Source organism: Megascapheus bottae, chromosome X (genome assembly GCF_031878675.1).
Source record: "Megascapheus bottae isolate mThoBot1 chromosome X, mThoBot2.hap1, whole genome shotgun sequence".
Taxonomy (NCBI): Eukaryota; Metazoa; Chordata; class Mammalia; order Rodentia; family Geomyidae; genus Megascapheus; species Megascapheus bottae.
The window spans coordinates 80744564-80770290 of record NC_143547.1 but is presented as its reverse complement, the minus strand read 5'-3'; the positions used below and the strand labels follow the sequence as shown (position 1 = coordinate 80770290).

The 25727-nt window shown below is 35.0% G+C and overlaps 1 protein-coding gene across 1 annotated transcript in view; it reads right to left on the bottom strand.

Moving 5' to 3' along the window:
- The window catches only part of LOC150041442 (double-strand-break repair protein rad21-like protein 1), a 40427-nt gene extending 15803 nt beyond the window's left edge, over nucleotides 1-24624 (bottom strand). Inside the window, exons 1-15 of the mRNA XM_090326892.1 lie at nucleotides 24547-24624; nucleotides 23736-23892; nucleotides 22818-22947; nucleotides 21002-21095; nucleotides 18432-18550; nucleotides 11890-12060; nucleotides 10972-11067; nucleotides 7648-7758; nucleotides 6836-6943; nucleotides 6029-6136; nucleotides 5252-5359; nucleotides 3396-3500; nucleotides 1680-1787; nucleotides 1165-1269; nucleotides 526-633 (exon numbers count right to left, since the gene is read on the bottom strand). Coding sequence (XP_090183018.1) covers nucleotides 526-633; nucleotides 1165-1269; nucleotides 1680-1787; nucleotides 3396-3500; nucleotides 5252-5359; nucleotides 6029-6136; nucleotides 6836-6943; nucleotides 7648-7758; nucleotides 10972-11067; nucleotides 11890-12060; nucleotides 18432-18550; nucleotides 21002-21095; nucleotides 22818-22947; nucleotides 23736-23892; nucleotides 24547-24572 — 1654 coding nt within the window. The 5' untranslated portion in view covers nucleotides 24573-24624. The remainder of the gene's footprint in view (nucleotides 1-525; nucleotides 634-1164; nucleotides 1270-1679; nucleotides 1788-3395; nucleotides 3501-5251; nucleotides 5360-6028; nucleotides 6137-6835; nucleotides 6944-7647; nucleotides 7759-10971; nucleotides 11068-11889; nucleotides 12061-18431; nucleotides 18551-21001; nucleotides 21096-22817; nucleotides 22948-23735; nucleotides 23893-24546) is intronic.
- Nucleotides 24625-25727: the final 1103 nt, after the last annotated feature.

Below are 25727 nucleotides of genomic sequence, written 5' to 3'. Positions count from 1 at the left end.
AGATAGTTCCTCAATCTGTAGCCCAGGTTGATCTTGAACACAAATCCACCTGCCTCAGCCTCATGGCTCTGGGAATGCAAATGAATGCTACCAAAAAACTTGGCATAGATTGATATTCCTCAAAGGCAGAAACTATGCTCCTATCATTCCTGTGTATAACAAACAGTAATATTTGAAAATGTCTTCAAAAGCTCAGTTTAAAACTTTCTGGTTTTCTGAACTGCACATATGATTTGAATAGGGATTAATTGGATGAAAGAATTATCTCAGGGGGGTGGAGGGGAGGGTAATGGGGACCAAGACATGTGAAAGGGTATCAATATATGTGAAATATGGCAAATATGTAACCCTTTTATTAATTACAATAAAAAAGAAATCTAAAAAAAATAATTATCTCAAACTTTCTTTACACTTTTTTTCCAAATGTATTACAAGTGTTATTACCACAATGGATACCCTGTATTGTATTTCATAGATTATTCATACATCAAAACTAAAAATAGAAACATGAATTATTCTAACCTGAAACATTAGGGGGCTCAAGAGTGCATTCTTCTTCTTCAGTAAATAGTAGGTTTCTCTTCACTTTCACATTTTTAGGTAGACATATGTCATCTGGGTCATCTGAGTCAACTAATATTATAGAAGAAAATATATGATATATGGTTATATTGCAAAGTAGAAGACTATATATAAAAATTAAAGGGAAAACTAACTGAAAATATACTTTTCTGATACCATATCTGAATTTCTTAGAATCATTTATTTAATAAAAATAATGAGACTGAGTTATACTTCTTGAACTGAACTAAATTTTAAATTTTCATGGTTCCAAAACTGAACGTGTGATCTAGACAGGACCAAATATGATGAAAGAATCATTTTGAACTTCCTTTATACTTTTCTCTTTGAATATTACAAGTGCTATTACTATACTACCTTTTATAATATTTCATGAATTATTCACACAGCACAGACAAGTGAACATATCAAAGACAAAAAATAAGAACAAGAAAGGAAAAGTTGGGGGAAGCGAAGGAAGAGGTGATATTGTCCAAAAAGAATTGTACACATTACCTGACTTATGAAATGGTAATCCCTCTGTACAACACCTTAAAATAACAATGAAATTATATTAAATAATAAAATACGAATGCCTCTAACCTGGAAATTTATATGGGTCAACAGTAATTCTTTTTCCTTTAGTTAATAGTTTTTCATCCAACTTTTCATTATTAGGTAGAGATACCTCATCTGGATTATCTGGCTCTACAAAATAATTTCATCACAAAAGTAAATATAAAAACATGCAGTTATGGGTAGGAGGTTATTCACGAATATTAAAGTGAAAATGAACTGAAGATTTGCATTGCTGAGATGTCTGCATTTCTTACAATTATTTACTTAATAGAGATAATGAGACTCAGTTATAATTCTGCAAGTGAATTAGTTTAAAAATGTTCAGTTCGCAAATTGAATATATGATTTGAATAGGAGTAAATATTATGAAACAATCATCTCAAATTCCTTCATACATTTCTCCTGCTCTGTTACAAATGTTATTATTACACTGACTCTCTTCTATCTATAATGATTCACAAATTATTCACATACCCCACAGAAATTAAGATAATATTATATCAAAGAAAAAATAAAACACAAAACACAAGTGTCTCTACCTGATACACCACTTAGGTGAAGAGTAAATCCTTCATCTTCATGAAAATATTCTATTTCATCTTCTTTTCCACTTTTGGATAGAGCTGCATTGTCTGGGTTTTCTGGTTCTATTAATTAATGACACCATAAAAATAAATAAAAACATATGATTATACTGAATGATATAGTACTATATGAGAATAAGGTGAAAGTGTAAAATAAGTGCCCATGGCACATCATGCCTGTAAGCCTAGCGACTCAGTAGTCTGAGGTATGAGGATTGTGGTTTGAAGCTAGCCTAGGCAAGGCAGTTAGTTACTTATAATTAACTACCAAAAGCCAATGGAGGATGGGCTGAAGAAAATAAAAAGCAGAGATAGTGGCCAGGCCCTGAGTTCAGACTCAGTACTGGCACATACACAAGAAAAAAATATGGTGATGTTGTCAGGTTGAAAGCTAAATGAAAATAAAATTGAACATGAACTAAACAGTTCCTGAGATATCTGCACTTCTTAGAATCACTTATTTAATGATGATAATGATGCTCAGTTATACTATTTCAACTGAATTGACTAAGTTTTTCAGTTCTCAAACTGGGCATATAATGTTTCTATAATGTTTCTTTCAAGTATTAACATACATAGAAGAAATTAAAGTGTTACTATATCAAAATAAAAATAAAAAGCAAATGCCTCTGACTCAATACAACACTTAGGGGAACAAGAAGTCATTTTCAGTTGAAAATGCTGTTACACCCTCATTTTCAATTTTGGATATAGATGTTTCATTAAGATTATATCCTTCTACTAATTAAAGTCATCATAGAAGTAAATAGGAAAGTATATGAAAATATTGTAGGGCACAATACTACATGTAAATACAATGAAAATTGAGCATGGCTACTCTGGCACAAACCTATAATCCTACGTATTCAGAAGGCTGAGAACTGAAGACCACAACTCCAAGCTACTCTAGGCAAAGAAGTCCATGAAACACTTATTTCCAATTAGCTACCAAAAGGCCAGAAGTAGAGGTTTGGTTCAAATAGCAGAGCACTAGCCTTGGGCAAAAATTCTCATGACAGGGCCTAGGCTCTGAGTTCAAGCCTCATGACCTGTGCAAACACATGCATACATGCACACACACACACACACACACACACACACACACACGGTATTGTTATATTGCAATGTAGAAAGCTAAATAAAAATTAAAGCTAAAACTAAGTGAAGATTTACATTGACTAAATTTTATCTGTAATTCTTATTTATTCAATACAGATAATAAAGTTCAGTTATACTTCTTCAGCTAAATTGTTTCAAACATTGCAAGTCCCTTGGGCTGAGAGTTTGGCCTAGTGGTAGAGTGCTTGCCTAGCATGAACAAAGACCCAGGTTTGATTCCTCAGTACCACATACATAGATAAATCCAGAAGTGGTGCTGTAGATCAAGTGGTAGAGCTCTACCCTTGAGAAAGCCCAAGGACATTGCTCAGACCCGGAGTTCAAGCCCTGGGAGCAGCAAAAAAATAAAGTATATTGCAGGTCCCAAACTGGACATATGATTTGAACAGGACTAAATATTATGAGAAAATATCTCAAACTTCCTTCACACATTTCTTTTGCTTTATTACAAATGTTATTACTAGACTGACTCTCTTCTATAATCATGATTTTTTTCACATACTTCAAAGTTAGTATTGTATCAAAGAAAAAAACACCACCAATGCCTCTGACCTGATACACCACTTAGGCGAAGAGTAAATCCTGCATCTTCAGATGAAAATGCTGTTTCATACATCTTTTCATGTCTCAACAGAGATGTATTTTCATTATCTGGTTCTGCGAATGTCACCATAAAGTAAGTAGTCAAACATATGGTTATACTATGGAGTACAATACTATATGTGAATAAAGTGAAAACTTGAGCTGAGTGCTTGTGGCACATTCCTTTAATCCTAGCTTCTCAAGAGTCTATGTTCTGAGGACTGTGGTTCAAAGATAGCCCAGGCAAAGAAGGCCATGAAACCCATTTCCAATTAAGTACCAAAAAGCCATAAGTGTTGGTTTGATTCAAGTGGTAGGGTGCTAGCCTCAAACAAGGTAAAAATGTTTAGATACAGAGCACAGGCCCAGATTCAAGCCCCAGGAACAGCACAGAAAAAAAAATGTTTATGATGAAAAGTATAGGGCTTTTTGAAAACTGAACTGAAAATTAAGCAAAGATTTACATTGCTATGATCTTATCTGCATTTCTTAGGATTATTTAATAGAGACAATGAAAATTCAGTTATACTTCTTCAACTGAATTAAGCTTTAAATATTTCAGTTCCCAAACTGGACATATGATTTCAATAGGATTGAATATTATGAGACAATCATCTCAAATTTCCTCTATACAGTTCCCCTGATTTATTGCAAATGTTATTACCACACAGACTCCTTTATATAATTATTCATGAATTATCCACATGCCTCAAAGGAATTAAGTTGGTATTGTATTAAAGAAAACCTACAACATGAGCCGGCGAGGTGGTTCACACCTGTAATCCTAGCTACTTGGGAGGCTGAGATCTGAGGATCTCAGTTCAAAGCCAGCCCAGGCACTAAAGGCCATGAGATTCTTATCTCTAATTAAACACCACCAGAAAACCGGAAGTGTTGCTGTGGCTCAAGGGGATAGAGCAGTAGCCTAGAGTTGAGGAGCTCAGAGACAGTGTCCAAGCCCAGAGTTCAAGCCCCATGACCAACAAAAAAGATTAAAAGAAAAGAAAAAGAAAATAATACAACATGAATGCCTCTGACCTGATGCACCACTTAGGTGAAAAGAAAATCCCCCATCTTCAGATGAAAATGTTGTTTCATCCTCTTTTACACTTTTGGATACAGATGTATCTTCTGTATTATCTGGTTCTATTAACACCACCATAAGGTAAGTAGTCAAACATATGGCTATACTATAGGGTACAATACTATATGTGAACAAAGTAAAAATGGAGCTGAGTGCCTGTGACACATGCCCGTAATTCTAGGTACTCAAGAATTGAAGATCTGAGGATTGTAACTCAAAGCTAGCCTAGGCAAGGAAGTCCACAAAACTCATTTCCAACTAACTACCAAAAAGCCAGATGTCAGTTTGATTCAGGTGGGAGGGTGCTAGCCTTGAGCCAAAAAATTTCCCTCAGAGACATCACCCCAGCCCAGAGTTCAAGCCCCAGGAACAGCATAGAAAAAATAAGGTTATGTTGCAAAGTAGAAGACTATATGAAAATTGAAGTGAAAACCAAATGAAGATTTACCTTACTGAGATCTTGTCTGCATTTCTTAGGATCATTTATTTAATAGAGACAATCAAAAACTCAGTTATACTTCATCTGAATTAAGTTTTCAATATTTCAGTTCCCAAATTGGACATAGGATTTGAATAGGAGTAAATATTGTGAGATAATCATGTTGGACTTCCTTCATACAATGCCCCTACTTTATTACAAATGTTATTACTACACTGACTCCTTTATATAATTATTCACATGCCTCAAAGTAATTAAGTTGGTATTCTATCAAACAAAATATACAACATGAATGCTTCTGACCTGAATCATCACTTAGGAGAAGAGAAAATCTTGTATCTTCAGATGAAAATGCTGTTTCATCCTCTTTTCCACTTTTGGATGCAGATGTATCTTCTGCATTATCTGGTTCTATTAATGTCACCATAAAGTAAGTAGCCACACATATTGTTATATTACAGTGTATAATACCATATGTGAAGAAACTAAATAATTGATCCGAGGATCTGTGGCAAATGCCTGTAATCCTATCTTCTCAACAGTCTCAGATTTGAGGTGGTTTGAAGTTAGCCCAAGCAAGGAAGCCCATGAAACTCCTATTTTCACTTAACTACCGAAAAGCCAGAAGTGAAGATTTGGCTAAAGTGTAAAAGTTCACAGATAGTACCCACGACCAGAGTTCAAGTCCCAGGATCAGCACAGAAAAACATACAGTTATGTTGCACAGTAGAAGGCTATATGAAAACTGAAGTGAAAACTAAATGAAGACTTACATTGCTGAGATCTTGTCTGCATTTCTTAGGATCTTTTATTTAATAGGGACAGTGAAAAGCTATCAGGTATATTTTTTCCACTGAATTAAGTTAGAGATAGTTCAGTACCCAAACTGCACATATGACCTAAGCAGAACTGAATATTACGAGATAATCATCTCAACTTTCTTCAAAAAATTTCTTCTGCTTTATTACAAATGTTATTACTACACTGGCTCCCTTCTATAATTATTCACGAATTATTCACATGTCTCAAAGAATTAACTAGTATTGTATCAAAGAAAAATACAACACAAATGCCTCTGACCTGAATCATCACTTAGGTGAAGAGAAAATCCCGTATCTTCAGATGAAAATGCTGTTCCATCCTTCTTTCCACTTTTGGATACAGATGTATCTTCTGCATTATGTGGTTCTATTAATGTCACCATAAAGTAAATAGTCAAACATAGGGATATATTACAGGTTATATATTATATGTGAATAAAGTGAAAACTTAAGCTGAGTGCCTGTGGCTGGTGCCTATAATCCTAGCTACTCAAGAGTCTGAGATCTGAGTACTGTGGTTTGAAGCTAGCCTAGGCAAGAAAGTTTTAGAACTACTTCTTTCCAATGAACTATCAAAAAGCCAGACGTGTCCATTTGATTCAAGTGGTACAGAGCTAGCCTTGAGCACAAAAGGAAAAACATGCTCAGAGACAGCACCTATGCCCAGAGTTCAAGCCCCAAGATCAGCCTGGGAAAAAATATGGTTATGTTGCAGAGTAGAAGGCTATATGAAAACAGAAGTGAAAAACTAAATGAAGATTCACACTGCTAAGATCTTGTCTTCATTTTTAAGGATCATTTATTTAATATAGAAAATGAAAAGCTCAGTCAGTTATACTTTTTAACTGAATTGTTTTAAATATTTCAGTTCTCAATATATAACATGAACAGAATTAAATATCATGAAAGAATAATCTCAAACTTCCTTCACACATTTCTCCTGCTTTATTACAAATGTTATTACTACACTGACTCCCTTCTAAATGTTTCATAAATTATTCATATGACTCAAAGAAATTGAACTGGTATTATATCAAAGAAAAAATAAAACAAGAATGCCTCTGACCTGATACACTGTGTACTTGAGCAGTACATTCTTTGTTATCAGATAAACGTATTATTGCAACCTTCTTTTCACTTTTTGATAGAGATTCATCATCTGCATTTTCTTGTTCTATCAATTAATGTCACCATAAAAGTAAATAAGATAACATATGGTTATATTGAGGGTACAATACTATATGTGAATAAAGTAAAATCTTGAGCCAAGCACCTGTTGCCCATGCCTGTAAATCCCAGCTATTTACGAAGCTGAGATTAGAAGCTAGTGGTTCAAAGCTAGCCTGAGCAGGAAAGTATATGAGACTCTTATCTCTATCCAGTTAACTATCTAAAAGTCAAAGTGGAGTTTTGGTTCAAGTGGTAGGGCACTAGCCTTGAAAAGAAACAAAATACTCAGAGATAGGGCTCACTTAAGTCCTGAGTTCAAGCCCTAGGACCAGCACAGAAAAAATGGTTATGTTGCAAAGTAGAATGCTATATGCAAATTTAGTGAAAACTAATCAAAGACTTATATTGTTGAGATAGTATCTGTATTTCTTAGGACAATTTATTCACTAGAGATAAGGAAAATCTCGTTATAGTGCTTCAAATGAGTTAAGTTTTAAAATTTACAGTTGTTAAACTAAGCATATGATTTGGACAGAATTAAATATCATGAAACAGTTATCTTGGACGTCTTTCACATGCTTCTCCTGCTTTATTACAGATGTTATTACTGCATTGATTCCCTTCTATATGTTTCACAAATTATTAAATACCTTAAAGAAATTAAAATATTATGTCAAAGAAAGAAAATAAAACATGAATGCTTCTAACCTGATGAACTGCTTAGTTGAATAGTTTTACATCCTTCGTCACCAGATGAATCTAGTTTTGCATCTTTTTTTTCATTTTTGGATTCAATTTCATTATCTGGATCAAGTAGCTCTAGCAATGTCGCCATAAAAGTAAAAAATAAAACATTTGGTTATATTGAGGTTATATTCACTATATGTGAATAAAGTGACAACTTTGGCCAAGAGTCTGGGGCACACACCTGAAATCCTAGCTACTTAAGAAGCTGAGTGGAAAGATTGTGGTTCAAAGGTATCCTGCACAGGAAAGTCTGTGAGACTCTTATCTCCAATTAACTATCCAAAAGCATTTGTTTCAAGTGGCAGATCACTGGCCTTGAGGAGAAAAATAATCAGGGCCCCCAAGCCCTGAGCTCAAGCCACAAGAATAGTACAGAAAAAAAATACAGTGATGTTTCAAGGTAGAAACCTATGTATGAATATTGAACCAAAACCTAGTTGAAGATTTATATTGCTGAGATCTCATTTGTATTTATTTAATAGAGAGAATGAGGCTCAGTTATACCTCTTCAACTGAATTAAATTTTAAATATTTCACTTCTCAAACTGGACATATGATTTGAATAGGTCTGAATATTATGAGATAATCATCTTGAACTTCCTTCACACTTTCCTCCAGCTTTATTACAAATCTTCTTACTACCCTTCTCCCTTCTTTAATGACTCCCTTCTTTAATGTTCCAGAATTAGTCACATATCTAGAAGAAATTAAGGAAGTATGATATCAAAGAAAAAATAAAACACAAATGCTTCTGACCTGAAATAGTACTTTGAAGAACAGTTAATTGCTCATATTTATATGAAAAGGTTTTTATACCCTTGTTTTTACTTTTGGTAGAGTTATACCACCTTGATTATAGTTTTGAGTAATTGTCACCATAAAAGTAAATAAGAAAACATATGGATATACTATGGACTACAATATTATACATAAATAAAGTGAAAACTTGAGCTGAGTGCCTATGGCACATGCCTGTAATCCTAGCTACTCAGAAGACTGAGATGTGAAGATTGAAATTCCAAACTAGTCTGGACGGGAAAGTCTTATCTGAGCAGGAGACCCTTATCTCCAAACTACCAAAACCAGACAGGAAGGTTTGATTCAAGTAGTAGAGTATGGGCTTTGAACACACACACACACACACACACACACACACACACACACACACACACACACCCCAAAACTCAGAGACAGCTTCTAGGCCTTGAGTTCAAGCTCCAGTACCAGCTCAGAAAAACATATGGTTATGTTGCAAGGTACAATGCAAAATGAAAACTGAAGTAGAAACTAATTGCAGATTTATATTGCTGAGATGTTATCTGCGTTTATTAAAATCATGTTCCCTAATTGGATATATGATTAAGTAGGATTAAGTATTATAAAACGATGATCTTAACCTTCCTTCACACTTTTCTTCTGCTTTATTACAAATGTTATTACTACATTGACTACCTTTCATAATGTTTCATGAATTACCCACATTCGTCAATGAAATTAAAGTACTGTTATATTAAAGAAAAAACACAAATGCCTCTTGACCTGATACGCTACTTTGGCAGAGAGTAAATCTTGCATCCACAGATGAACATATTTTTACATCCTGTTTTTCCCTTTGGAGTATAGATACATCATCTGTAGTATCTGGTTATGTTATTTAAAGTCATCATAAAAGTAAATTGGAAAATATATGGTTATGTTGCATTGTGGAATACTATATACTAAGTAAAGTGAAAACTAATAGGTTTATACTGCTGAGGCCTTAGATGAATGCATAGAACTGTATGTTAAAGAGTGGTAAAAAGGCTCTCTTACACTTTCTTGGAGCCAAAGTATTTTAGTGAGTCAACTCTACTTTTCTTTTTAAAAATTATTTTACAGTTGATGTACAGAGGATCATAGTTACATTAATCAGGAAATGAGTAATGAATACAATTCTTTTTGAAGCATGTCTTCCATTCAGTCACTCTCTCCCAGTTTTTCCCTCCTGTCCCCATCCACATGATATCCAGTTAATTTTCTACATAGTGTCTAGTGAGTATCACTGTTGTTTTTGCTCATCCTTATTCCACCTTTCACATGTCCTCCTGACCCTCCTAAATACAAACAAAATAACATACAGGACAAAAGGAAAAGAAAACAAAGACAGCAACAATGGCATCTAAAACATGTCGTGTTTCCTTTTTCTATTTTTTTTTAAATTCAATACCTTCCTTTTTTTGTACATGCAATGTCTACAGCTAGGACACAGTCATAACAGCAGTGAAAACATTGATAGCAATTCCAATAAATGACAGACATAAACTTGATATGACTTCTGGAAATTTCATATTTTATTAAGTGATTTACCAATTGGTACACACAGATTTTTTGGAGAAGAAATTTCCATCTTTATTGCTATTACTAAAGTTATTTGTATACTGTTGTTTCAGTACTTAGATTTGTATACTGTTGTTTCAGTACTTAGATCTTCTGCTAACATCCGCACCTTGTATAGACCTTTGTACTCACTGACATAGATCAATACAGACCTCTCCAAGAGACAAAGTACAGCCACCTATACACATAGATTTTTTAACTAAGTTTTTACAGCTTAATGCTTTTATGTATTTAATTTCTACCATTCAAGTAGAAAGCCAATAAGAGATCGAAAACTATGAGGGACTAAGTATGCTTTTAATTTTGAAAACAAACTGATTTAAGGCATCTGAGACACTTTTTTTTTTGCCAGTCCTGGGCTTAAGCTCAGGGCCTGAGCACTGTCCTTGGATTTTTCTCAAGGCTAGAGCTCTACCACTTGAGCCTCAGCACCACTCCCGGCTTTTTCTAAGTATGTGGTACCAAGGAATCGAACCCGGGTCTTTGTGCATGCTAGGCAAACACTCTACCACTAGGCCAAACTCCCGCCCCCCTGAGACACTTTTGTAAGGATTTCAAGCTGAGAAATTCTCTCACATTTGGAATTTCTCTCCAATTTTATTATGATTATCAAATTATACTATGTGATTGTTTTTATTACCATGTAACACATTATTTTCAGAATATGCGATCATTCTGAAACAATGTGTTCACATACTAAACTCAGTCTTAACAAATGCTCTTTACTAGAACTTAATCAGCAACCAGCTTCCTATTCTATCTTGTCTGGAGTTAAATAAGAGTGTTTGAGGGAAATATTCTTTATAATTTTTCACTATGTGATATTATCACTTAAATTCAGAAATTATGAGGTTTAATTTCAATATCAGTATCTTTTCACTTTCTACACCCAGCAATACTTCAACATACCTTTTGTTCTCTTAGGAAATGTACGAAGATATGGACTGTCTGTGGTCAAATATACATCATTGACCAATCCACCATCAACATTTCGCAATATGTTATCTTTAAAAACACAGGAAATAGTGTTGTCATACATATTTCCATGTGACATTTGTAGAGTAAGCATTTATTAACATTAGTTTACACAAGGCATGGGGGAAGGATAATCAGACTTTCAATACAAACTGGAAATTTCTAATGAAGTATAAATTCACAATATAATTTTAACCTTTCAAGTGAGAAAATTAAGCTAAGGTATTTTTCTACCTTATGTTTTGAATTTTGTACTTATAAAACATAAATATAAAATGATAAAAACCTATGGCTCTATAGAGATAATGTTTTATTTCATAAATTAATATGTATCTATGATATATAAACAACCTAATTTTGATTATGTTCTAAAAACTAAGTGCCAGTGATTGTATACAGAGATTCCCTTCTTGAACACTTGTTTGTTAAACATGTCATTTGAAATATGATGTAAAAATCAATGTTAATAAATTATTTAATAAAATGATATTTTCTAATCCTAGAAAGATCACTGAGAATATCCATCCCATAATTCATGTTAACCAAAATTGTTTCTAACAAACAGTTGAATACATTTTTAATGGATATACTAATTGAACTTATTTTCACTAATTAGGTATTTGTTAAAATAAAAACAAGACAGTAGCTTTTAAACTCTATGGAAAATGTGTTTAAGCACATTTAGTTACTTAGGCCTAACCATATCTTAATCTTAGAAATTTTCAAGTAAAAATTAATTGTCCTACACATAACACATAAGCTTATCTGATATTTTTGTAAATAAATCTGCTAATACATTGTAGTAATTTAATTGAAACAAATATTTTACTTCTGTTTAACCAAATAGCCTACCAATCATGGCTTCTGCAACTCCACCATCTCCAAATCCATCAGGACTATCAAAGAACAAATCAATTCCTTCAAAGAAGTTTTTAGTACTATGGTCAACTGAAGGGGTACTGGTAGTCATCAGTGTTTTGTCTTGAGTCAAGCTCTGTTTTCTTGAAACTTCAGATCCTTCCCCTAAATAAATACAATTAGTTCTAAGTTCATCATAAAACATACGTTTTTATGCATACTGGTCCTGGGGTTTGAACTCAGAGCCTGGATACTATCCATGAGCTTCTTTTTCATCAAAGGTAGCACTCTGCTACTTGAGCTACAGCTTCATTTCTGACTTTTTCATAGTTTATTGGAGGTAGGGGTCTTATGGGCTTTCCTGTCCAGGCTGGCTTCCATCAATGATCCTCAGATCTCAGCTTTTTTAGTAGCTAAGATTACATGCTTGAGCCAACAGCACCTGGCAGAAGCATACCTTGAGATGGAAGTAAAGTGTGATGTCATCTAGTATAACCCAGCCTCTTTTATGAATGAAAACAGTAAAGACGGAAAATTTTGAATTATTGAACTGAAGAAACTCAATCAGTAAGTTCTATATTTTGGATTTAATATTCTTAGCAATACAAAAGGGAATAATGAATACCAGGCATAGTTTACAACTGTGAAATAATTTTGTGGTGTGCCTGTGCTAGAGCTTGAACTCAGGGCCTAGGAGTTGTCCCTGAGCTTTTGTGCCCACGGGTACTGCTCTGTGGATATGGCTCTGCCAGTTGAGTGACAGCTCAATTTTCAGATTTTTGGTATCTTTTGAGGTAAGAGTCTCCAGACTTTCCTACCTGGTGAATTGCAATCCCTACATCTCAGCTTCTTGAGTAGTTAGGATTACATTGGTGAGCCATGAGTGTCAAGTATTTCAGATGGTTTTTAAATCAATTAGCATGATTATGAAGCTAATATAAAACATGGTAGAAAATGATCCTAATCAAACTGGATTCATTCCAGGGATGCAGAGCTGATTCAATATTCACAAGTCAATTAATGTAATTCATCATATCAATAGGAACAAGGACAAGAACCACATGTTCATCTCAATAGATGCAGAAAAGGCCTCTGATAAGGTCTAACACACTTGGAAAATTCTCCAGTATAATAAAAGCTGTGAAAACCTAGATACATAAGGTCATACAGTAGGGCTCTAGAAGAAAGGACCTCCAGGATATAGAAACAAAAGCCATATGAGTGATCATTATCCTTAATGTACTATGTTATCTCTCATCTCTTTTGCTGTCCCTTGGTTATCTCATATTGTTACAGTATTTTACCCTGTTATCTGATATATTGTATATATGCTTATTTGGTTATTTGAAATAGGATAGGGAAGGGAGGATAACAAGATGAGAAATGGTATCAAGGTTTGTGAAGTAATGCACCTTCTATCTGGTGAATATAATGTAACCCTTCTATTAATTACAATAAAAATATATGAAAAAATAATAAAAAGCTGTGTATGACAAACCTACAGCCACCATTATAATTAATAATGAAAAGTTAAAGTCAGGAAGGATACAAGGATGTCTGCCCTCTTCACTCCTCTTCAATATAGTATTAGAATTTTAGCAAGAACAATAAGTCCAGAGACAAACATAAAAGGAACCCAAATAAGAAGGATGAAATAAAACTCTCTCCCTGTGCAGATGACATGATCTTATATTTAAAGAACCCTATAAACTCCAATCCTAAATAACTCAAGCTAATCCCAAACTTGGGCAAAGTAGCAGGATATAAAATCAGTGTCTTTCCTGTATGTCAACAATGAGAAGAGCAAGGCTGAAATTAGAAAGCAACTTCTTTTGTAATAGCTTCAATTTTTTTTAAAACCTAGGTATTAACTAATGACGTGAAGAACCTCTATGAAGGACCTGACAAAGGAAATTAAAGTAGAACTACAGAACAGGGAAAGCCTCCCATGCTCCTGGATTGGGAGGATTAACATTGTGATAATGGCAATACTGCCAAAGGCTATCTACAAATTCAATGAAATACCCATTAATATCCCAACAGTATTCTTTAATGAAACAGAGGCAGCAATCCAAAAAGTTCATATGGATAATAAAAGGCCCTGAATAGCAAAATCAATCCTTAGCAGATAGAACATCACTGGAAGAATATCAATACTGAAAGACAAACTCTATTACAAAGCACAAGAACAGACCTAAGGACCAATGGAATACAATTACAGAACCATAAATGAATCTGCAGACCTATGGCCACCTAATATTTGATAAGGGAGCCAAAATAATAAGATGGAAGAAAGACAGTCTCAACAAATGCTGCCGGTAGAATTGGCTAAACACCTGTAGAAAACTAAATTTGAATCCTTATATGTCACCCTGCACCAGAATCAGTTCCAAATGGATGGAAGACCTGGAGGTAAAAGCAGATACCCTGAAAATTTTATGAGAAGGAATAGGAGACACACTAGGGCTCCTTGGCACAGGTCGAAACTTTCTTAATAAAGGCCCAGAAACACACAAATCAAAGGAAGGTTGTGCTAATGGGACTGCATTAATCTGCAGAGCTTCTATATGGCAAAGGACATAACTAGCAAGGTAAATAGAAAGCCCACAGAGTGGGAGAAGATCTTCACTAACCATACAAAAGACAAAGGCCTCATATCAAAAATACACCCACAGCTCAAAAAATAAATCTCCCAAAAACGAATCCTCAAAGAAATGACCACCCCCATTAAAAGATGGGCTAAAGACTTAGAGAGAGACTTCTCTGAAGAGAAAATAAGAATAGCCAATAGACACGTGAAGAAATGCTCTATATCTCAGACCATAAAAGAAAAGCAGGAAATGGCGCTGTAGCTCAAAGTGATAGAGCAGTAGCCTTGAGCAAAAAGACCTCAGGGATAGCACCCAGACCAGGAGATTAAGACCCAATACTGACAAAAAAGAAAAAAATAAAAATGAAATAAATGCAAATCAAAACAACTTTAAGATTCTACCTCACCCAGTTAGAATGGCCATTATCAAGAAATCTAATAACAACAGATGCTGGGTGGATGTGGCCAGAAGAGAATGCAACTACACTGTTGATGGGAATGTAAACTCATCCAACCACTCTGGAAAGCAATATGTTTTAGTCAAAAGACTAAACATAGAGCTCCCCTATGACCTAGCAATCCCACTCCTGGGCATTTATCCAAATGTCCAGAAACAAGGACATACTATATATGCCAGCGCAACGATGTTCAATGCAGCATTACTTACCATAGTTAACATATGGAACCAATCCAGATGCCCCTCAGTAGATGACTGGATCAAGAAGATGCGGTATTTATGCAAAACAGAATTCTATGCTACCATCAGAAAAAATGACATCGTCCCATTGTAAGGAAATTGAAAGACTTGGAAAAACCCGTATTAAGTATAGTAAGCAAGACTCAAAGGAACATAGGCTCCCTCAGTTGTAGCAATTAGTATGCATCTAGGATTTTCCTAACAGAGGATCACAATAGCTCAAAATCTATGTGCATATGACCATATAGGATGATGCTAAGTGAACTGAGCTTCAGAATATAGAAACAATAAATTTATCTTAGTGGTTGTTGTTTTTAATGTGCTATGTGAAGTTAATGTTATTTCTTTTCTCTCTTTTTTCCTTTATGGTCTATCCCCTGTTGTTACCGTATCTGGCTTTGGTTACTGCTGTGTTTTAAAAAGATTTATTCATTCAAATTAGCGACGGGAAAGAGAACAACAAAATAATGAGACAAAGGACAAAGGGTGAACCAATGTAACAGTGATTGCCACAAGACAATATGTTGGAAATGAATTTACAACTTGGAAGGTGGTTAGGGGAGAAAAATTGGGAGAAAAACATGGGAAGGGGTAACAATGTTTGAGAAGTAATATACTCACTACCATGCAAATGTAAGTATAAACCCTCTATTCATCACCCTGACAATAAAATATTTTTAAAAAGTGGAAAATCATTATGCCATTTGCCTACGTGCATACAGTGTTCCCTAATAAAATTCACCCTGATAAAACTCAAAAAAGAAAAGAACATGATCTTAAAATTTTCATGTCTAAAGTAAAATAGTCGAATTTTCAGAAAAATTGGTAAAGTTTCTTAGGCTCTCAAGAAAGTGATTATGTTTTTGCCAGTGTCAACTCTAAGATTGAGGCAACAGAACACATTTCTCAAAGTAAAATCTGTAAATGGGGCTGGTCTATAATATAGCACATATAATAATTAGAGTTAAGTGCTTAGAAAGTTTTTTCCCAACTCACAGAGTGATTACATATATTGACTCCTTAAAAGCTTAAGATTTGATTTTTGGTTTTAAAATTTTAGGTTCAATCTCCGCTATAAAAGAAATGCAAATCAAAACAACTTTGAGATTCCACCTCACTCTAGTTAGAATGGCCATTATCAAGAAATCTAATAACAACAGATGCTGGTGGGGATGTGGCCAGGAAGGATCACTACTACACTATTGGTAGGAGTGCAAACTCATTCAACCACTCTGGAAAGCAGTAAAATGGTTCCTCAAAAGACTAAGCATAGATCTCCCCTATGACCTAGCAATCCCACTCTTTGGCACTTACTCAAATGTCTAAAAACAAGGACTTAGTAAAGCCACTAGCACAACGATGTTCACTGCAGCATTATTTACCATAGCTAAGATATGGAACCAACCCAGATGCCCCTCAGTAGATGATTGGATCAAGAAGAGATGTGGTACTTATATATAATGGAATTCTATGCTGCCATCAGAAATAATGACATGGTCCCATTTGTAAGGAAATAGAAAGACTTGGAAAAAATCATATTAAGTGAAGTAAGCCAGACCCAAAGGAACATAGGCTCCACAGTTTCCCTCATTTGTAGTAATTAGTATGCGTCTAGGATTTTCCTATCCGAAGATCACAATAGCTCAAAAGCTATGCACATAAGGTCATATAGGATGAGACTAAGTGAAATGAGCTCTAGGATATGGAAATAAGACTTTATCTTTGTGATTTTTGTTCTTAATGTACTATGTTATTTCTTTTCTCTCTTTTTTTGCCCTTATGGTTAATCTCATGTGGTTACTATATCTGACTTTGTTACCTGGTATGTTGTATATACATTTATTTGTTCATTTGAAATAGTAAAGGGAAGGGGGGAAAACAAGATAATTGGGAGGCTTCAGGGGAAGGGAAACGGATGAAATCATGAGAAGGGGTTTCAATGTGTAAGAAGTAATGTACCCACTACCTGATGAATGTAACTGTAACCCCCTCTATACATTACCCCAACAAAAAAATTTAGGTTCATTTTTCAATTCTAGTAATTCATTCACTTTATAGGAAAGTAAAATACAAGACAAGCACACTGAAAACTGAAAAACATAAGAAAAAGAGTTTTGAACTACAGATTGTTTAAGAATATAATTACAGATACTGGGGGCGTGGCCTAGTGGTAGAGTGCTTGCCTAGCATGCATAAAGCCCTGGGTTCAATTCCTCTGTACCACATACACAGAAAAATCAAGAAGTGGTGCTGTGGCTTGAGTGGTAGCCTTGAGAATGTTCAAGGACACTGCCCAAGCCCTGAGTTCAAGCCCAGGACTGGCAAAAAACAAATTCAGATAGCAAGAGGTAAAGCAGTAGTGAGGGTGAGAAGTGCAAATTAGAAGTATAACTTCAGAATTGCTTTTTTCAACTCTCATCCCCACTCCAACTTATGACAGGTTTAGGCAAACTTTCTTCTATGCTTGATTTTGTGGCCAGATAAGATGTCTCAATACTTTAGTGCTAGTTACTCCCAATGTCTAGAAAAGGAGGACCTTTTTCAAGACCAGTCTGGGGTAAGTTTGTGAGAACTCATCTCAACAGGTAAAGCTGGGTGTAACTAATTACTCAAGCTATAGGAAGAATGATAGATAGGATTGTCATTCAGACAGTCAAGGAATATGAGTATGTGAGTATATATGAGTGGCTTAATTAGTAGGACTCTTGTCTAATAAGCTCACGGCTCTGAGTTGAAATTCTATTGCTGCTCCTCCAAATCAGCTTTTATTATATAATTAATGTGTACATTCAGTGTTATAATAATTCCTTTTCCTCCTCCTAACCCTAAGCTGATTTAAAATTCATATGTCATAATAATTAGTCTTTGTTACACACTAGAAGAATATTTGGAAGCATCTTATACAGCGTATGTACAAAAACTTTTTATTTATGGTAACTATAGTAGCTGTCTCTTTCCCAGGATGAAGGTCTGTGAGGACAGGAACTACTCTGCACAGATACTGCACATAGCCACAATGGAACTTGACATACAGTAGGAATTCAATAAAAGGCTTTACACTGGAAGAGGGAATATATTCTAAGACCTAACACTGACATTGTTACTAAAACAAGGCAAGGGAAATTTTATTGGATGTTACACTTATACATGAAAATATCAATCATACAAATATGTCTACTGGTATTGCTTCAGTGTAAAATTTGAATACAACTGATTCTAACATAATTTTGATTTCTCATATATACCCACCAGAGTGAATAACTTCAACAGGTACATTATAGCTATATTCTTCTCTGAGTGTAATTTCTTCTGGTCTGCTTTGGTGCCGACTAAAAAATTCTTGAAGAGTAGTATCACTACAGAAAAAGCTAAGTTTGAGAAAAATATATTTAAAAAACAATGACTTTACATCATACTGAAAATATCTAAAACTTAACCAAGTTTATTGTTTTTTAAATACTGGAAAGTTTTATTAATAGTATTATTTATAAATTCTAAGTTTTAATTTGTGACATGTACAAATTATATCCAGGTTGCCAAATACAGTTCTGGTTTCTCAAGGCTAGAGCTCTACCACTTGAGCCACAGTACCATTTCTGGCTTTTTTCTATGTATGTGGTACTGAGAAATTGAACCTGGGTCTTCATGCATGCGAAGCAAGCGACTCTACCACTAGGCTAAACTCCCGGTCCTGGTTTTGTCTTTACCCTAATTCTTGCTCTTCTTTACAACATTTAGAAGAGAAATTCATTCCTGCTGTTCTTAAATGTGTGTGTCCTATCCAAATGTATATGTTAGACCTAATCACTGAGGTGACGGTATTTGGCCTTTGTGAGATGACCAGGTCATGATAGCTCTGCCTTCATGAATGGAATTAGTACCTTTATTATGAGGCATCAAGATGTTTTCACCATGAGAAAACACAAGAAGACTGCCACCAATGAGGCAGGAAACAAACCCTCAGCAGACAATCAATAGCACCTTGACTTTTGTCTACCCAGGCTTTGGAGATACTACAGCAAAATACATTGCACTGGGTAATATATAAACAAGAGAAACGCCTTGAGCTCATTGATCTGTGGTTTTGGAAGTCCAAGACTAGGTTTCTACCAGATTTAATGTCCAGTGAGTGCCTGTTTCTCACAGAGAGTCATCTTGTTCTATTCTCAGGTTATAGGAAGTATAAGGAAGCTTTCTCCAGCCACTTTTTCAAGAACACTGATCCCATCCACAAAGGCCTTCACAACCTAATCATCCTCAAAATCCCCATTTTTAATGCCATCACCTTAGAGATTAGGTTTGAGCCTTCAGGAGAAAGCATGCATTCAGGCCAAAATCATTTATTGTCCAAAAACTAACTTCCTTCTCATTCCTCTTTTAAAATCTTTCATTCCGTAGATGTCCTTTTATTAAGTAATAACATCATTATCATACCCAAAGTTAGTTATCATTTCTGTTCCTCAGCAAATTTATCAGCAAATACTGAGGGATCTGCTTTTCACAAATATCTATACTGTGACTGCTACAACTTTTCTAAGATGGAAGCCTGAGAATTGAGCAGGTATATTACCTTCTATCAGTTAGTCCTCATTACAATCATATTCTCAGCGATTCTCTGCTCCTTTCCTTCTTACAGTAAGCAGCCAGAGAATTCAAGACAGATCTGGTCATATCTCTCTGAGAAAAATAAAAGTCCCATTGTATTCTGTAATGTTCTACATCTCCTGTACCTCTTGCTACTCCTCTGATCTCATTTCTTTACCACTCAGCCCTTACCTCCTCCACTCTTACATCATTTGTTTTGTTTGTATTGCTTAACCATGTCCAAAGTGCCTAAGGATCTTACCACTTGTTCTACCTGGAACATTATTAGCTGAATGACATGTTCCTTTAGCTCCTTCAAGTTTCTATATCTACCATTAGTAGAAAGTTTTTTTCCTGCTCATCCCAGTATTATTTTTTGCTTTTAAATTCCTTTCATATTAAATATCTAACTATTCCCTGGAATACTGCATATGTACTTCCAATTGTTTTTGCCAGTTCTGGGGCTTGAACTCAGGGCCTGGGCACTGTCCTTGGACACTTTTTGCTCAAGACTAGTGCTCTGCCGCTTGAACCACAGCACTACTTCTGGCTTTTTCTGAATATGTGGTACCAAGAAATTTAACACAGTGCTTCATGCATGCTAGGTGAGCCCTGTACCACTAGCCCATGTACTTGTAAATTTATTGTTAGTCTACTCCAGGAAAAATGTAAAATCCATGAGACCAGAAGTGGAGCTGTGTTGTATGTTGGTTCTGGGGCTTACTCTCCGGATCTAAACACTGAGCCTTTTCTTTTTCACTCAAAGCTATTGCTCTTCCACTTGAGCCACAGCTCCACTTCTGGCTTTATGGTGGCTAATTGGAGCTAAGAGTCTCATGGATTTTATGCCATTTTTGGCTTCAAACTGCAGTTCTCAAATCTCAACCTACTAAGTAGCCAGGATGACAGGAGTAAGCCACTGACACCAGAAAAGTGTGTTTTTTATTCATTATGATCTCTTCTTCAATATCTAGAACAATGTCTGGCACAGAAGAGGCAAGTGAATAACTACTGAATAAATATATATATATATTTTTTTCAATATTGCAAATTTCATTTAATAATTACAATGATGCATTTTATACTTTCCAATTTTACATTAAATTTAAAATTCTTTTCAAGTATACCTGTACTTCTTCAGTTGTTACTTACATTCCATTTACTTCCATGTAATCTTAATATGAAAATAGTACATTATATATAAAATCAAATGGAAGGGAAATAAAGTAATTTACTCTGTGTAATGACTTTCAAAATCATGAAATTCTTCTCTTAATGTAATGCTATCATAGTCTGCTTCAAGCTTCTCTTTGGGGAGATCAACGATTTCTGAAAAAGAATTTATAGAAGCATATTAATTAGTAATGATAGTGTATAAAATAAAAGAATTCCCAGTTAAATCTTTTATGACCCCAACTATTGTTGCTTATTCTCTTTAGCTGGTTTCCCTGTATCCATTCCTGCCCCTCTGCAGTCCATAACACTCTTCAAAAGCAAACATATTAGAAAACTCCCATGTTTAACATGATTTAGCAATTTTCCATCTGTGCAAATTAAATCCAAATTCTAATTGAGACTTCATCCTTACAATATCAAGCATAAATAAGGATACTCACTTGCGCATTAAACTCACTGGAAAAGTCAGTCTTTTTTATCTTCTTTGCTTTTGAGTTTTCATCTGCCTATTTTGCCATTCTCAGATACTTTTTCTACTGTTGGATATATCATTTTTTATAAGTCTGAGCTTTTCATCACCTCTTAAATGCTTTTCCTAACTACTCTAACAGAAGTAAACTTGGTGGTTATGTTGTTGTATTCCATTTATTTTCCATTATAACACAAACACAACCTACACTTATTTTAATAAGTTTTTTTGTATGTATGAAGCTTACAAGGGCTTCTGACTCTCACTAGAGTTTCTTGCTCATGGTTGGTACTCTATTATTTGAGCCACACCTCTAGTCTGGCATTTTGCTAGTTAGTTGAAAATGGAGCCTCAGGGGCATTTCTCTCTGACCTGGCTTCAATCTTCAGTCCTTCAGGCCTCAGCCTTCTGAGTAGCTAGTATTAGAGGGCACCTGGCCTGTTTTAATAAATTTAACTTTTTTCTATTATTTAATTTCCTTACCAGATTGACCTTACTTAACGTATTTATGTTTATATCCCAGAGTTCAATGTCTTTAAAATATGAGATCTATAAATATTTATAGAATATATTTAACAAATGAATAAGACATCCATATTTTATATGAACATAAATATGCCTAAACACTATATTTTTTGGCAGTTGTAGGGCTTGAACTCAGAGCCTGAGCACTATTCTTGGACTTTTTCTCAAGGCTAGAGCTCTACCCTTGGTAAGAAAGAAAGAAAGAAAAAAAGAAAGACAGAAAGGAAGGAAGAAAGGAAGGAAGGAAGGAAGGAAGGAAGGAAGGAAGGAAGGAAGGAAGGAAGGAAGGAAAGAAAGAAAAGAAAGAAGGAAAGATCTGAATCTAAATAATCATGGTATGATGTAGAAAATGATGAACGATCTCAAAATGGAACAGACACTATGCAAATTAAAAGTTCAAGGCACTGTTTTTAAAACATGCAAATCTCTAGCATTTAGAAAGGCAGGAATTTTGATGTTAATTAATAAAAGAGAAAAAATGTAGAATGTTGAAAAGTCTAAAAACAATGACAATTACTGATATTTACATGCAATTACAGTATTTCTGATTCCTCTCACAAAAGCATAAATATATGACAAAATAAAGGAACTATTAAAGTCAATTTCTTACACAAATGTAGTATTTTAAAGTATATTCCATACATAAGTGCACAGGAATATTAGTAGTTTGGGAAATCATAACCTTTTTCTGCAACTACTGGGCTGGAACAAGGGAGAGAATATAATTTGTTCTTAATGGTGAAAACATACATTTAGTCAAAATAAAGCTTACATTCACTATACTCCTCCGGAACTACAGCATGCTGCCAATGGAAAGAGCCTACCTCACACAAAAGTGCAAAGAAAACAAAAAGTGAGACAAATTAATATTGTATGTTTACCTGGTTCCAATAATTTCTGCATTTGAGTAAATACTTTTTTGCAGTCTGTGAAGAGGTACTTGGCCTTCCTATTCAAGATGCGAACAGCACCCAAGAGAAGATGCCCTGAAGTCCGAAGTGCAATTTTCACCTTTCAATAATTTGCAAAGTGTTAGAATAATACAAATGAGGCTCATAAGTACTATTCTAAAATCCTAAGAATTTCTTGCTTTATGTGCATATGGCCATATAGGATGAGGCTAAACAAAATGAACTGCAGAAAATGGAAACAAGAGGTTTATCTCTGTGATTGTTGCTCTTAATGTACTATGTGAAGTTACCCCTGTTGTTACTGTATCTGACTTTGGTACCAGATATATTGTACATACGTTTATTTGTTTATTTGAAATAGGTTAGGGAAGTGGAAAACCAAGATGATTGGGAAGGAGTAGGAGGAGGGAAAGTGGAAGCAAAATACAGGAAGGGACCTGGTTAAAAAAAATACAGGAAGGGATATCCATGTTCAAGAAGTAATGCACTCACTACCTAACAGTCTTTAACCTAACATCATCCTGACAATAAAATACAATTTTAAGAAAAAGAATTTCTTGCTTTAAAAAAGGTTTTGGGCTGTGCACTGGTGTCTCATGCCTGTAATCCTAGCTACTCAGGAGACTGAGATCTGAGGGTCTCGGTTCAAAGCCAGCCCAGGCACTAAAGACTGTGAGACTCTTATCTCCAATTAATCACTAGAAAAGGGGAAATGGGGCAGTGGTTCAAGGAGTAGGCCCCATGACCTACAAAAAATGCTATAGGAATTAAAAGAGATCATTTGAAATGTAAAATGTCTTTTAAATATGTTTCATAATATTAGTGCATAGTAATGTCTTTCTTCTCCAGAAGCTACAACAAATATAAAAATTTTATCCAGAAACAAACCTTAGATGAAATTATTTGTCGAGTGGCTGTCTCTAGATCACATTCAAGTATTTGAATCTTTGTGAGTTTCTTCTGACAATGAGCTGCAAGCCATATTTTGAATAATGGCCCTTGTTTAGTCATGAGCACTTGGCTGTAGAATATGTTGACTGCCTCCCTTATTTATATTTAAGGAAGTGGAGAGAATATGAAAAGATATTTAAATTTTTATAGCAAGAACTTAGTGCTAATTTTCAGCAATTAAAATGTTAATTCTATAAAGTAATAATTATCTCCCAATTCATGTATTATTCAATGCAAATTAATGAGATCATGGTATTTAGAATATAAATTAATTAGTTAATGACAAAGTTCTAGTAGATTGTAAACCATACTTGGCTTAAAGATATCTTAATATTCTTAGATTTATTTAATCTTAAAGAAATTGAAGTTCACTTATTACTAATGCACTCAAATAAATAAAGGTAAAAGAGTCAAGAATAGAAGACACAGTGAATAAAGGATAGGAAAATCTGGACAATATTAAGAAACAGATCATCACCTCTTGGTAAAGCCTAAAAATATGATGTGTCATTTTTCTGTTTTGCAACTAGGTGTTGAATTTCAATCTTGACTTCCAGATGTTATGGCTTATTCAATGTCATATTAATTTTGAAGTTAGAACAGAATTCCAAAGAACAATAAAGTAAACAAGAAAACAGATGAATCAAAAAAAGAAAACATGAATCAGAAGCAAGAAAAGCAATAAGCATTGAGTTTGAAACAAGAATATTAAAGGAAAACTTTTACTTAAAATAAGAAATTAGCGTACTTCTCTTTAAACCGAATGGCCAACATTGTAGTGTTCAGTTTCAAAACCAAAGCTGAGAAGAGATTTTTATAGCACTTTTCTTGTCTCCTGGAAAAGAAATAAATTGATTACATGTAAACAATTTTAAAATGTCACCATGGAAGATTTGTTTCCAAAATTTTCACAAAAGAGCACATCTAACCAACATGAACACAAAGTCAGCAATAGAATTATAACCTAGTGAAGTTTCATCAAAGTCCATTTCTACTCTAAGAACTACTTTGAAACTATCTACAAACAATTCTTCCAGATGATGGCTAGAGATTTTGATAATTATGGCTTGTGTATTGTGTTGGCTCCTTTCTACGTGATGGTGTATGGACTGTTGAAATAAATTCCAATTTATACTTAAAAACGGAGTTCAAGCCAGTTTAAAAATGGGTTTCAAGTCCAATAGATTCTTAAATCCAATTAACTACGGAAAAGCCAAAATTGGAGCTGTGGCTCAAGTGGTATAATATTATCCTTCAGCAAAGAAAGGGACAGTGCCAAGGCCCAGGACTGAGACACACACACACACACAAAATAATTTTTAAATGAATAAAAATAAAAATCTGATCCTAGTGTTAGCCTGTAATATTTGAGACCCCCCAAAAAGACCCCTAGGAATAGCCCCGAGGATTTAATACTGTTGAGACGATTTTTTCCTGAGCATCCCCTAGCGTTCCCCTAGCCCTCCCCTCACAAACTCCACAGGCTCCGCCTGTGTTTTTCAGAGTTAATTTAGTTCATGCAAAAGTAAGGGCCAGGCCCTGGACAGGCGGATAGGTGAGGGCCGCAGGGGAACACGAGGGAGGGAGGAAAATGGCAGGGTTGAGGACCAAAAATAAGGGCAGCTTGTGGGCGCTATGTTTCCCAGAGTAAAAGATACTGGGGACCCAGGGGAAGCAAGAGATGTGAGGAGAGCAGCCTAGGGGTACGACCCCCGGGGTTCTCACCACACATGAATACACCGGGAGGGAAACTGAAGGCAGAACAGGAGCTAAATTGCTCATCTGTCTGCCACATGCGAGGCAAACGGCCTACACGATACCTGCATTCCCCAGACCCTCGAAGGCTCAGGTATTCTTTTCCTCAGGTTGGGCTTGCGGTACAAACCGAGGCCCGAGATTTGGGGAGTTTGAGAATTTCACTAACGACCA